At 41.3% G+C, this 13658-nt stretch overlaps 1 protein-coding gene across 1 annotated transcript in view; it reads right to left on the reverse strand.

The window, feature by feature from the left end:
- The window catches only part of kif19 (kinesin family member 19), a gene marked incomplete at both ends in the record, with an annotated part of 182634 nt that overhangs the window by 27136 nt on the left and 141840 nt on the right, over window positions 1–13658 (reverse strand). Inside the window, 4 exons of the mRNA XM_084330652.1 lie at window positions 1649–1919; window positions 4189–4387; window positions 12148–12322; window positions 12441–12597. Coding sequence (XP_084186778.1) covers window positions 1649–1919; window positions 4189–4387; window positions 12148–12322; window positions 12441–12597 — 802 coding nt within the window. The remainder of the gene's footprint in view (window positions 1–1648; window positions 1920–4188; window positions 4388–12147; window positions 12323–12440; window positions 12598–13658) is intronic.

The following is a 13658-nucleotide window of genomic DNA, read 5'->3' on the forward strand; positions in this document are numbered from 1 at the left end:
TTTAAAGAAAAATGTATGTCCGTGATAGATACACTTGCGCCAAGGAAGACAGTTAGGATCAAACAAAGAACCCAACCCTGGATTAGCAATGAGATACTGGAGGCAATGAAAATAAGAGACGAACACCTTTCACAGTTTAAAAAGACCAGGACAGAACAAGCGTTTTCAGAATTTAAGAAATCTAGAAATTAGGTTAATAAGATGATCGGTAGGGTACAGTAGAAAGCTAATGACCAAATCAGTAAACATCAGCCTACAAATAGGAGATAAGATATCAGCTGACAAGCGAGAGGTCGCAGACAGCTTAAATAGCTACTTTACTACCATAGCAAAGACCCTGGTAAACAACCTGCCAGCTCAGACAGAGGTTTATGGAGAGACTTACGTTGGGAAGTTCTATGAGGAACAAGGTGTACAGACGGATGCTTTTTCTTTCAGGAAGGTAACAGAAGGGGAAGTTCTAGATAAGGTCAGGAAGCTAGACTCAACCAAGGCTACAGGACTAGATGAGATCCCGGCCAGGTTCTTGAGGGACGTGACAGAGATTATTGCACCCAGTATTTCCCACATAGTCAATACATCCATTGAAACAGGAATATTCCCCAGCTAAATGAAGATGGCGAGAGTTAAGCCCCTTTTTAAAAAAGGAAACAAGCTAGAACAGGGCAACTATAGGCCTGTTTCAATATTGAGCGTTGTATCAAAAAGTATTGGAAAAGCTTATGAACAGATCGACAGGTACATCTCTACTCACAATCTGATGTTTCAGTTTCAGTCAGGTTTCAGGAAGTCACACTCTACAGACTCCTGTCTGCTATATCTCACAGACTACATCAGGAGAGAGGTAGATGAAGGGAAATACTGTAGAATGGTGATGTTGGACCTAGTGAAAGCATTTTACACAGTGGACCACACCATTCTGTCTAGGATGCACTAGGTTTCAACAAGGCAGCTTTAAATTGGGTCAGCTCCTATCTAGAGGGAAGACAGCAGAAGGTGGATGTTGGGGGAGTACTCTCCGAACCAAGAACAGTAGAATGTGGTGTTCCACAAGGAAATGTCCTGGGTCCAATATTCTTCCTTCTTTACCAATGACCTAAAAGCAGCCTACTCTTGTGATCTTTTTCTGTATGCCGACGACTCAGCACTGCTTGTTTCCCACAAAGAAAAAAGTGTGGTAGAACAAACATTGACAACTGAGCTTCAGAATGTTAGAGAATGGCTAGGAGACAACAGGCTGTCCCTGCACATAGGAAAGACAGAGCCTATACTGTTTGGTTATAAGGCGAAGCTAGGTAGATCCCCAGGTTTCAGAGTGGAGGTCAATGACACACCTATTTTAGAGAAAAAGTCAGTAAAATACCTTGGCTGTGTCCTGGATAATGACCTATCAGGAGAGAACATGGCACAGACTGTTCTTACTAAGATTAACAATAGAGGTAGATTCCTAGCTAGACTAGCTAGATATCTGGATCAAGAGACCTTGAAAACACTTGCAGGCGCTTTAATACAGTGCCATTATGACTATGCATGTTTACTGTATATGGATATTTATTTTGCTCTATGCTTTTATCTGTGAAGCACTTTGGTACAGTCACAACTGTTGCGAATGTGCTCTATAAATAAAGTTGATCATGATTATGATTACCGTTTATGAACTGCCTCTGCTGCTGGATGATCTCGTCACAGAGGTGCCAGTGCTGCTCGAAGCGCTTCACCACCACGTTCTTCTGCCGGATGACGTTGTCCTTGAGCAAGGCGTGGGACTGCATCTCGGCATTCTCGATCTCCAGCTCGTGGACCTTGCAGAGGAGCCCCAGCACCTCCCTCTGCTCCTCGGAGCTCACCCTGCGTGGGAGCAGCTCCTCCAGCCTCCTCGCCCGCTTCCGCAGCTCCAGGAACCTGCACTCCAGCGACGCCTGGGAGACACCGACGGGGGAGAACAGGCTTCATCAAACTCTTGAACACACACACACACACACACACACACACACACACACACACACACCCTGCACTGCACCTCGAACTGCGCTTCACAAAATACGTGATATCTCTCTTCCTAGAAAATTAGCATTTTGGGAAATGGCCACTCTTTAGCCTGGGATTGCGCAGGAACGGGGATGTATGTAGAAATAAACGGGTTGTTCCCTGTTGGAGTATAAATATTGCCTTTCAAATGAGCCATAGTATGTCTCCATAGCTATAATATAGAATGTACGATGGCTCTACAAACATCGTTAAAACGGTGTGAAACGCTGGTGCCAGGGAGTAGAGATGGGAAAACAGCGTAGATGCACATACACTTTTACACAAGACACTTTCTGTAGAAATGTACTATTTTATTTGATCTTGCCTCAATTTGATATTTTATATGTATTTATCATACTACTACTATACATACTATTGTTATTGGACACACACACACACACACCCTGTACTGCACCTAATCATGCACATAAACTAGATGCAAGACACTTTCTGTAAATAATTTACTATTTTATCTTACCTCATTTTATATTTTATTTGATGTTACTACTAGTACCTATGGTTACCATTCTTGTATTCATTGATGCTTTGAGTCTGAGCTCAAAACACAAGAATTGCATTACCTGCAATGCCCCTGTATTGTTGTGTATTTGACAAATAAAGAACTTGAACTGTATTTATGTTTTCTACATACGTAGCTACAGCTATCAGATAGATTGCATTCTCACACGTAGTGTGCTGCGTCCTTGACCAGGTCACCCTTGTGAAAGAGATCCTTGATCTCAATGGGCTAAATACCTTTATATAAATAAAGGTCACATTTTTTATTTACTTTTTAAACCAGAAGGGGGGATAAATCGTATCCCCACCAGTGATAAAAATGAATGACCAGAGGACGTGAAAAGCAACTGCAACTACTCACAATGTATGAGGTCAACAAGTATCAAACAGGGGTTCTTATGTACAAAGTAATTGGTCTTCCTTTATCTTTGCCTAATTTTTTTCAAACTTATTTTGAGTTTAATTCTCATTATCATGCACATCTCACAAGAAGAAATAAAGACTTACGCATTCCTTTCTGTAGGACCTCTGTTGCCAAATTCTCATTTGTTTATCAAGGTGCAGTGATGTGGAATGATATACAAAATCTAATAGAAACATGTTCCACTTTAAATATATTTAAAAGTAAGCTTAAAAAAGAACTACAGATCCTGTAGTCTATAGTATCCATGTGTATTTGTGTAAAGTCTTTTACATTTTTTTGTGTAGTTATCCTATAGGTTTAAGAGGGGAGGTCGCTTATAAGCCCTTGGGTTTTTTGACCTTTCCTGCACATTTTAACTGTTCTTCTTTTACTTATCCTATTCCAGAATGTATGTTTGTAAGTGCAAATAACAATAAACAATAAACAAACAAACGTGAAAAGCAGAGGATGTGAATTTAACCTTTATTTGACCTTTATTTAACCAGGTAAAATGTGTGAGGGAGACCTGGCTGAGAGAGGACAACACTGACTATAGAACAGAAACAGAAAACATGAAGAAGGGAGGACGGGTACACACAGTCATAGAACAGTATAAATACCTAACAAACAGTAGTTACCAACTCCTTTAGTTCTCCGTCACTGATGTCAGGTCAGCCTCAGTCTGTTAGCTTGAGTAAGATGTTCCTGGCCACACTGACCGGGCCACACAGCACTCCTACTCCGGAAGCTTCTTGTATTTGTGAAAGTGTGTGCATTTGTTTATAGTCACTAGGCCTGTCCCTGACTAAGGATTTGTATAGTCGATACAAAAAAATATATATATAAATAAATCATTTTTTTTTATCATTCCATTTGGGCTGTGGGGGTGCTTAATATCTGAAGGAGTCGACTGAAGGCTTCTTGTCCTCTGCGAAAGCATGCAATTGGTCCACTGATGGATACATCTTGATATTTGTCTAGTGTGTTCATTAGACAGGTGAAATCCTCTTTCAGTGCCTCTGTGCCCGTTTTCTTAGGCAGTTAGCCTCGCTGGTATGCACGCCATTAACGTTAGCCACGCTTCTAGGCCTCTTTGCTTTTGGAAAGAATGATAAAAAAGAGAGTTTGGCAGTCGACTACGGCTCCTTTCGATCGATTAGTCGACTATTCGACTAATCGAGGTCAGCCCTAATTTGTTAATAGTCACCCCCCCTCTAGAGGTAGAACAGTAGTACTACCTTCTGTTTGCGTATCTTCTTCTGCTCGGCCATGAGTGTGACCAGTGTGTCTCGGGCCACAGCCACTCCCTGTGTCTCCGCGCTGTCTGGGGGGGACTCTGGGGAGTCCGAGTCCTTCTCGCTCTCGTCCTTGTTGAAGCTCTCCTTCCTCCTCTCCGCACGCCACTTCCTCCTGCGACGGGACCGCTCCTGTTCCCAGCTATAGAATAGAAAATACATAAATTACATATTAACTCTCATTTGGGGGGGAGGCAGTACTTTTATTCTGCAGCATAAAATGTTATCTATAACATTCTGGCGGGTGTCACTGCAGCCAAGAAGCTGATAGTCATGAGGTGGAAATAACCTGAGAAAATTACAATGATTAATTGGTCTCTGACACTACTGGATGTCATTTATATGGAAATCTCTACTGCACGTGTAATTGGGGTTGGACAGGCCAGCATTGAGCTGTGGGTCTCAGCAGCCGAGAAAGTTAAGGCCACTATCTAGCAGCGGAGCGGGGTCGGGTGTTGGTCCTGGGGGTTCCGGGGGTCCTGGGGGTGGGGGGTGGGAGTGGGGGAGGAAATGTCTTTTGTGGTGCCTGTAAAAGTTGATTTTTTTATGTTTTTTTATTCTGTATTTATTATTTTATTATTGCTAATGTCATTATTGTTGTTATTATTATTGTTGTGGTATTGTGAGGTCTTGTTATTATTATTATTATTACTGTATTGTGTTTGTCTTGTTTTGTGTATACAATTAAAAAGAAATTTTAATATTTTATCAACATTTTTCTTTTTTATTTATCTATAGCACCTTAACTTTTTATAATAAAACACATCTGTCTATTATTTCTTATGATCTTGTCATTATTATTATTTTTATGTGATAAAAAAAACATCTGTCTATACCTGCATATAAACCTTTTCACATAGCTGTAGATACATTTATATCTGTACATATCCTAATAAAACAGAAAGATACGTGTGCAGTGCACTAATGATAAGGATAAGCGCTCCATAAAGAAACCCACTCCTGTTGCCAAAAGAAAGTCTAGCATGTATATACCGTAATTCCTCTAATAGTAACCGGGTCTCAAATACAAGCCGGGTCTCTATTAATGGCCGGGTGCGCTCTTGAGCTAAGCAATTATAAGCCGGCCTCCTAATACAAGCCGGGTTACTAATATACTGAGCTGCATACTGAGCTAGTTACTTGATTTCACTTTGAAAACGTTGAAATCACCAGTGACCACCTGTAATTGCACTGTTTACTATTTCATACAGTACTTGGTTTCAATAAATGAACCCAGTACATTTTACTGGGTTCAAACTGACACAAAATGTTGATTTATTCATTATGATCCGTTTGAAAATTTGAAATATAGGCCTCCCTCTTATACAGGCCTCCTCCTAATACAAGCCTGGTACCCGCTACAGTTGAAACAAATACAAGCCAGGGTTACTATTAGAGGAATTACGGTACTGGAATACTGGAATTACACAATACAAATGTATTACTTGGCCCATAACGGCCCCCAAACAGCATGGCCAACTTCAACAGTTGGTTCTAAGTTCTAAGGCAAGCCAATAGAATTGTCTCGGACCCCTCCCATGTTTTACATGCCGAGTATGAGCTACTGCCCTCTGGGAGGAGGTTTAGAGTTCCACGCTCTAGATTAATAGGTTTTAAAACTCTTTTATTCCGATCTCAGTTAAACTTTTAAATAGTGGGCAAGGCGCTCACCACGAATACTGGAGACTGGGCTCGAACAGGTTTGCCTCCCTGTTCGAGCCCAGCGCTCCACATTGCTTTCAGTTTAGCTGGTCGTCCGCACTAATACACATTGGCAGTATTAGGGGGAGGGAAACTGATGGGTGGGGATCGGGCGTTGTGGACAGCGACTCCTACAGGTCGGTTGGTGCGCCTGCGCAGTAGAATCAGGAAGCGACGGGGGCGGGGCCCCTCCAAAGCCCAGACCCCTGATGCTGAAAGATCGAGCCACGCAGGTGGAAAGATGCGACTGCTGTTACCTCGAGTATCGGAGGGGACTCGTGCTATGTATGACTTAGTCCACATTGCAGCCGGCTTGTGGGAGGCATGAAACAGCGTTCAAAGACAGGGGAGGGTTGAATTGGATGATATGAAAAATTGGGATGAGAGAAAAATTGAAAATGGGAGAAAAAAAAAGAAAAAGCCCACCGCTTCTTTTCACCTGGCAGCGCAGACTCTCACTGGGAGAGTGTAACATGTGGAAGGTCACACTACCTCCCCCAGATCCTTCCCTCGCTGTGAAGGCGCCCCGACCGAACTGTAGGAGTCGCTGTTTACAACGACCAGGACCCACCCGCTAACACTGCCAATTGTGCTAGTATGGACGGTCGGCCAACTCGGAGGCACCACAGCTGGATTTGATCCCACTGTCTCTGTGGTGGTAGACAGACGCTTAGTCCGCTGCGCTACCCGGCCGCACTCTACTGTATCTTTTACATTGTTTATCTCCTCTGTTTGGAGTCAGTTGTGTTGTGTCATGTCTGTATGTATGTGACAAATTTCCCAGCTGATGGGACAATAAAGTGACTCTTGACTCTTGACTTGAACAGACCCCTTTGATGTGAGCTTCAGGTATTGACAATGTTGATGCTACACATACCACAGTTTTATACAAATGTTCCTCCATACTCCACAGGCCTTTCCACCTACAACTATGTACATACATCTGATTAGCACTATTACTCAGTAGTACTAATTTATATATTGTATACCAGAGTAATATAAATTGTATATTACTATTGCACTTTACAGTTAAATTTCAAGTACATTTGCACTCTGGTTGGACGTCAAACTTGTTTTTGTTGTACTGTACTTGTGCTGTATAATGATAATAATCAATGTATAATCAAATCAAATAAAATGTGATCAGTCGCAAATTGCTTTCGCGTTGCCTGTGGATTCTGTGTGCACACGGTCCTGTGGTTGCATGCTCTTATGAGGAGCTGGCGGGGCGTTAATAATAATAATAATAATAATAATAATAATTAGTGGCATTCTTCATTCTGGGGAGCGCAGCTGAGAACACTTTAGCTGTTTAAGACCACATTTCACACATTCGTGAATCCGGCGGGGAGCTTTCTTAGGGTTGGTCTTACGAATCTCTTAAGAAGACATTTAATTAAATGTTCAAGAATGAGGTCCAATGTCAGTACGCCTAAGAGCTGTCTCTGCTTCCTGTACTGCCCCGTCTCGGATTCCATTTCCTCCCTCTAGTCGGATCTAGTCGGACCAAGTTACTAACTGCTGTATCTATGCTCCCTGATAGCAACAACTCTGTTCTCTCCTTCACACACTTAAACTCCCTCTGTTAGACTAGTTACTGGACAATGAAATGCTTCTCGACTTACTAGACTTAATCTTCATCCTAGCCCACCTGAGACACTGTCCTGGTCACTAATGTCATGTCGTCCATGTAAGCCCTAATTGGTGGGAGGCGCAGTCCGCCCTGCCGTCTCTCTTCCCACCTACCACCCACTTTGCTCTAATAGGCTCCATCGCCATTGTGAATGCTAGTGAGAAAATAGTACACCCTGCCAAGATCTCTAGTATCTACCATGGTGTTGTAAACTCTGTAGTACTAAAACACATTATAATATCTTGGAAGTTTACAATCACCCCTGGCACTCTAAAGAAATCAAATGCACTCCAAATAAGGCTATGCCGTACTGAACCAAGCACAATTATGTAGGTTAGAACCATCGTTGCTGAAAAATGCTAACAATTTCCACATCAATCAGGCTCCACAACCAGGCAGGGCCAGGACGGGCTAACTGCCGTGGACTGGAGGAGCTGGGTTGTGGACTGTAACTAATTAATTAATTAACATGATTGGACTTGTTTCTTTTTCTTTTCTTCCATTCACCACTTTTAGCTCTATTTTAGCCCTATTTTAGCTCTTCTTTTTAGCCCTATGTATTTGTCCATCTTTGTTTTTAACACGTACTAAATAAGTGTAATGTATTAACTGTTTCTCGAAATGGCTGTTATGCTGTGATGGACATCTGAATCTCCCCTCTGGGATAAATAAAGGTTTTCAATTCAATCCAATATTGCCAAAACCAAAACATTGTGCGTCGATGCTTTGTGGACAGAATTAAATGACTCCCAGTTAATGACAAATCAGACAGGCTTTTTAAACAAAAATGGACTGTTCCACTCATACTATACAATTTTACTATCATACATACCAACTATAATGATAAAAAAAAAACACAGTACCACGTAGGTAAAACGATAAGAGAACTTCTACCATTACAGGTAGGGCTGGGCGATATGGAAAAAAGTCATATCGCGATAACGATATGATAATTTTATTTTATTTCTCGATATCGATAATTATCGAATTGTTATAAGTATAAAAAAAAAAAAAAAAAAAAAAACATATTTTTTTTTTTTAACAACAGATGTATGTTTATTTTGCAGCAATTCTTTGTCATTGCCGCCATCTTTAGTGTTACATCCCCTCACACTCCAGTTCTCAGGCTGCAGCTGGTTTAAAAGCTAAAGTAAACCGGCTTCTCTGCTGGCTGTGGCTCCAGAGGAGTTGAACAGTTCTGGCTCTGCTAGTTTATTTTCGATCTTTTGGCGCTTTTTTGGTGGACAAACCACCGCACATGTGTACTGTGACTCGTGACTGGAGTCTAGTTCTGCTAGCACACATAGCCTACTGTGTACAGACGGTTTCAAAATGTATTTTAAATTAGAAAGCAAACAAAATAAATGGACAAGAGAAAAAGAAATCTGAATTTGGTCAGTATTGTCATTTGGACAAGCAAAGCCATTACTTTAAGTTGCAGGCAAGAAAGACAAGTCTGTCCACTGTCTCTGGTTTTAAAACTGCACTGTTGCAGGTAAAAAAAAAAAAAAAAAAAAAAAAACGATTTTTCGATTTTTTTTTTATTTCGATATTCGATATCGATTATTAAAATATATCGCGATATTTATCGTTATCGTTATATCGCCCAGCCCTAATTACAGGTGTTACAACTAGACCGCATTAGTAATGATCATTGGAGACAGTCGCAGCAGCAGGTGTCCTGGACATTAGCAACAACACTGACTCTGTGATGGTGAGCAGGGCCCCGTTCCCCGTACCTGGCTAACTGAGTTAGCCGGATAATTTTCAGTATAGCTTGACTTAAGCCAGACCTTTCTGTTTCCCGAAGTCGGATTTTCTAAATCACCATGGTAACAGATCAGAAAGTTTGAACCTGGTCCGGAGCAGGGTTAAGTTCAGTTAGCTGGATGAACCATGGCCACGCCCCCGCAAAGAAATGCCAGCTCGCTTCCTGAAATATTTCTCACAGTCTAGATCCCATTATACCATTCTGAATTATGTTTTTGTGCTTCGTTTTCCTAGAGGGGGCTTTTGAAATGTATAATAACTAGGGCTGTCAGTTTATCGCGTTAATTAGATTAATTAATTACACTGCAAATTATCGCGTTATGAAAATTAACTCAAAATTAATTACAATTTTTTTTTTTTTTTTTATAATTTTTTTTTGTATCTCATTCATTCCAGAAGATTGTAGAATACACATTTACAGATTTTTTTTTAATATGTTCCATTTGCATGTTCTTGGTATCTGATTCTAGGGACATCTATGAATCTCAGGGAATGTATTCCCAGTGTCAGAAATACTGTGGGCTAGATCCACAAAGAATGGATTGCACGGTGCAAGTTGCACCCTTACTTACAATTCATTATGAATTGAAAATGGGGGACCCTGATGTAAACAAGACGAAAGTCTTTCTCTGGTCTGCATCCCCTTAACAATTGTGTGTATTGAGTCGTACTGTATTGTACCCATTCTGCAATCTGTTGATAACATTTTCATTCAATCAATCTGCGCTGTGATTGATTGAATGAAAATGTTATTTTGAGTAAATTGTAATGAACCAAATGAGAATATCAATACATTTTTTTTATCTTTGACTGAATAACACCATGCTCAAATTGACCAGACCTGAAAAATCTAAGCAAATTAATAGATGGAAGATGATTAAACAGAAGGTTTTGTAGATACAGTACTGAATTCTGCCATCCGGACACATGCAATTTGAAATATGATTATAGAATATAGAATATCAGGCATAAAATGGTTATGCGATTAAAATGCGATTAATTAGATTAATTAATTACAAATCCTGTAATTAATTAGATTAATTTTTTTAATCGCCTGACAGCACTAATAATAACTAAATGCTGATAATAAATCATATTCAGCCTATAGATTTACTTTGTCCTAAATAAAATAATGCACGTCATATACGGCGCTCGGAGTCGCGCTACACGCTGCATGTGATTATTTTAATAACGGCACATTGCAAATGTGAATCCCGCAGGGATATTTTTAATGAATGAAACCTATCGGCCGTTTGGCTCTGATTAGTTTCATATATTCTCCGCTGTAGATTTGCTTAACGGAGCGCCCGGATTGTGTTTCATTCAAGCATAAAATTGAAGTGTCTATGCGTGGATTGTGGTTTTTGTGGATTATGAATTACGAGGAATCTGAGGATTGTTGAATTGTATCATCACTCACACGTTATTGTGATATTGTAACTGGGATTAAAATGTCTGATGAGATGCGCTGTTTGACGGATTTGAGCAATTGAATGAGCCGTTGACGTCACATTAATGCATTTGAGAATAAAGAGATAAAACTTCATTCAAAAGAAAAATATTCGAAACACGGGTCTCTTGTCCATTGACGGATACACAATGGATATATCCCGTCTGGCACAGTGGTGTAATGGTTAGTGCTCTTTTCTGTCAACCGGACGACCCTAGTTCGAATCCCCGCATTTCCAATATAATTTTTTTGGAATATAATATTAATGAATATACGCAAAAGTAGCCTAGTTTTAAGTTAAAATATTATAAATCTACATGCATTGAGGATGTCATTCTTTATATAGCTCTCAACGTGCACCAAATTGAAGTATTTACATTGCAAGAAGAAAAAAAAACATAGAAATAGGGGGGATTCGAACGCGGGTCGTCCGCGTGAAAGCCATAAAGACCAACCGTCACACCACGGTGCCAGATAAATAAAACATTCACCATACATCCATCAATGGATAAGAGAGCCGTATCCTTATTCTGAAAGATTTGAACTAATTATTTTCGCTAGCAAGATCTCATTTGATTATTCAAAGAAATATAATCTGATTGATTGGGGTAATGAGGGACTTAAAATTTGCCTATAGATTATGCATTTAACTTGTCGGCGAGGCTATTGTGAGCCGTACTGCATTGTACCCATTCTGCGATCTGTTAATAAAGTTTTAAATCAATCAATCAATCAATGCCGTTAGAAAATCAGGATTTCTGCTATCGCCACTTGCTGTCTTTTCAGCTGAGGCGGGTGCGCGCAATTATCCTGAGTCTCAAGTCTGGTTCAAATGAACGAGACTGAATCCACCTTCGAGGAACAGGAAAAGCCCGGATTCAAACATCGGGTTAATTGAATCTGGATAATGGGACTCTTGATCGACTTAGTTGAACCAGGTATGGGGAATAGGGCCCAGGTGTTTGGACATTAGTAACAACACTGACTCTGTGATGGTGAGCAGGTGTCCTGGACATTAGTAACAACACTGACTCTGTGATGGTGAGCAGGTGTCCTGGACATTAGTAACAACACTGACTCTGTGATGGTGAGCAGGTGTTTGGACATTAGTAACAACACTGACTCTGTGATGGTGAGCAGGTGTCTGGACATTAGTAACAACACTGACTCTGTGATGGTGAGCAGGTGTTTGGCCATTAGTAACAACACTGACTCTGTGATGGTGAGCAGGTGTTTGGACATTAGTAACAACACTGACTCTGTGATGGTGAGCAGGTGTCTGGACATTAGTAACAACACTGACTCTGTGATGGTGAGCAGGTGTTTGGACATTAGTAACAACACTGACTCTGTGATGGTGAGCAGGTGTTTGGACGTGTCCATCTGGATCTCCATGTTGTTGTTCTCCAGCTCCATCAGGCTCCTCCGGATCTCCATCTGCTGGCGGAAGGCGTCCAGGAGCTGCTCCCTCAGCTGGTCCATCTCCGCCCGGCTCTGCTGGCTGGAGTGAGCCTGCACCTCCGCTGCACCAGGGGGCGACGATGATATGTGATTAAAGATAAGATGAGATCAGATAAGATATGATTAGAGATAAGATAAGATATAAGAATACTACAGTAGTATATTAGTGCAGAGAGTTACCCTGGACGTGGCGGATGTCCGCGCGGTCCGAGTTGTGCTGCCGTCCGGCCTGCTCGGCAATCTTCTTCTTGAGCCGCTGGATCTCACAGCGCAGGTCCGAGATGATGTTGGTGTACTGAGCGATGTGGTAGGAGACGTTGATCAGGTTCTTCTTCACCTGCAGCGAGAGAGAGAGAGAGAGAGAGAGAGAGAGAGAGAGAGAGAGAGAGAGAGAGAGAGAGAGAGAGAGAGAGAGAGAGAGAGAGAGAGAGGGGGGGGGGGGGAGAGAGAGAGAGAGAGAGAGAGAGAGAGGGGGGAGGGAGAGAGTGTGAGACAAATAGAGGACTCTCCAGTGGTGGAAGAAGTAAACAGTTCCTTTACTGTTTAACCCTTTCACTGCGACAATACGGAAGGTTAACCCTTTCACTGCAACACTACAGAACTTCCCCCAGGCCATCAGAGTCTTGAACACTGAACTCTCCACACACAAGCACACATGAGCACACACACAACACACACACTGTATACGCTCACACACTAACAGTCACTTTAGCATGAACACACACACACACACACATGCTACACACGCTCACATTCAACGGTCACTTTACAAAATGAAAAGGTCACTTAAAAAAAAAAAAAAAAAGGAACGGGAGTGGTTCTTGTATAGTAAATAGATGGATATAGCAAGATAGCATAAGGATATATAGTATAACTGTAGATTGTATAGTATAGTATTGTATAGTAGTGTACATAAGACCCAGTGCCTCATCCGTAGCTAACATTGTATTGCACTATCGCAGGACCTTAGCATGTCTTTTACCATTCTTTTTGTAAACTTTATGTACATTATACCTGTTATGTATTATTCTTATTACTTGTATTATTGCACAATTGCTGCCGGCATGATCACCCACATTTCACTGTATGCTTGTATGCCGTGACAAATAAAACTCTTGACTTGACTTGACAGAAGGTTAACCGTCTGTAGTGTGATAGTAAAGGGTTAACCTTCTGTAGTGTGGTAGTGAAAGGGTTAAGGTGCTACTCACTACTTTTAGAGCCCTTCATGGTCTATCACCTGGATACATCTCAGACCTTCCTACACCTCACTCATCAAACCGGGCCCTTAGATCTTCTGACAAACTTCTATTGTCTGTCCCTAGAACCCGGCTTGCAACCCGGGGTGATCGTGCCTTTCAGGTAGCTGCTCCCAAACTGTGGAACCCTTTCTCTCTG

Source organism: Notolepis coatsorum, assembly GCF_963971535.1.
Source record: "Notolepis coatsorum genome assembly, chromosome: 15".
NCBI classification, from domain to species: Eukaryota; Metazoa; Chordata; class Actinopteri; order Aulopiformes; family Paralepididae; genus Notolepis; species Notolepis coatsorum.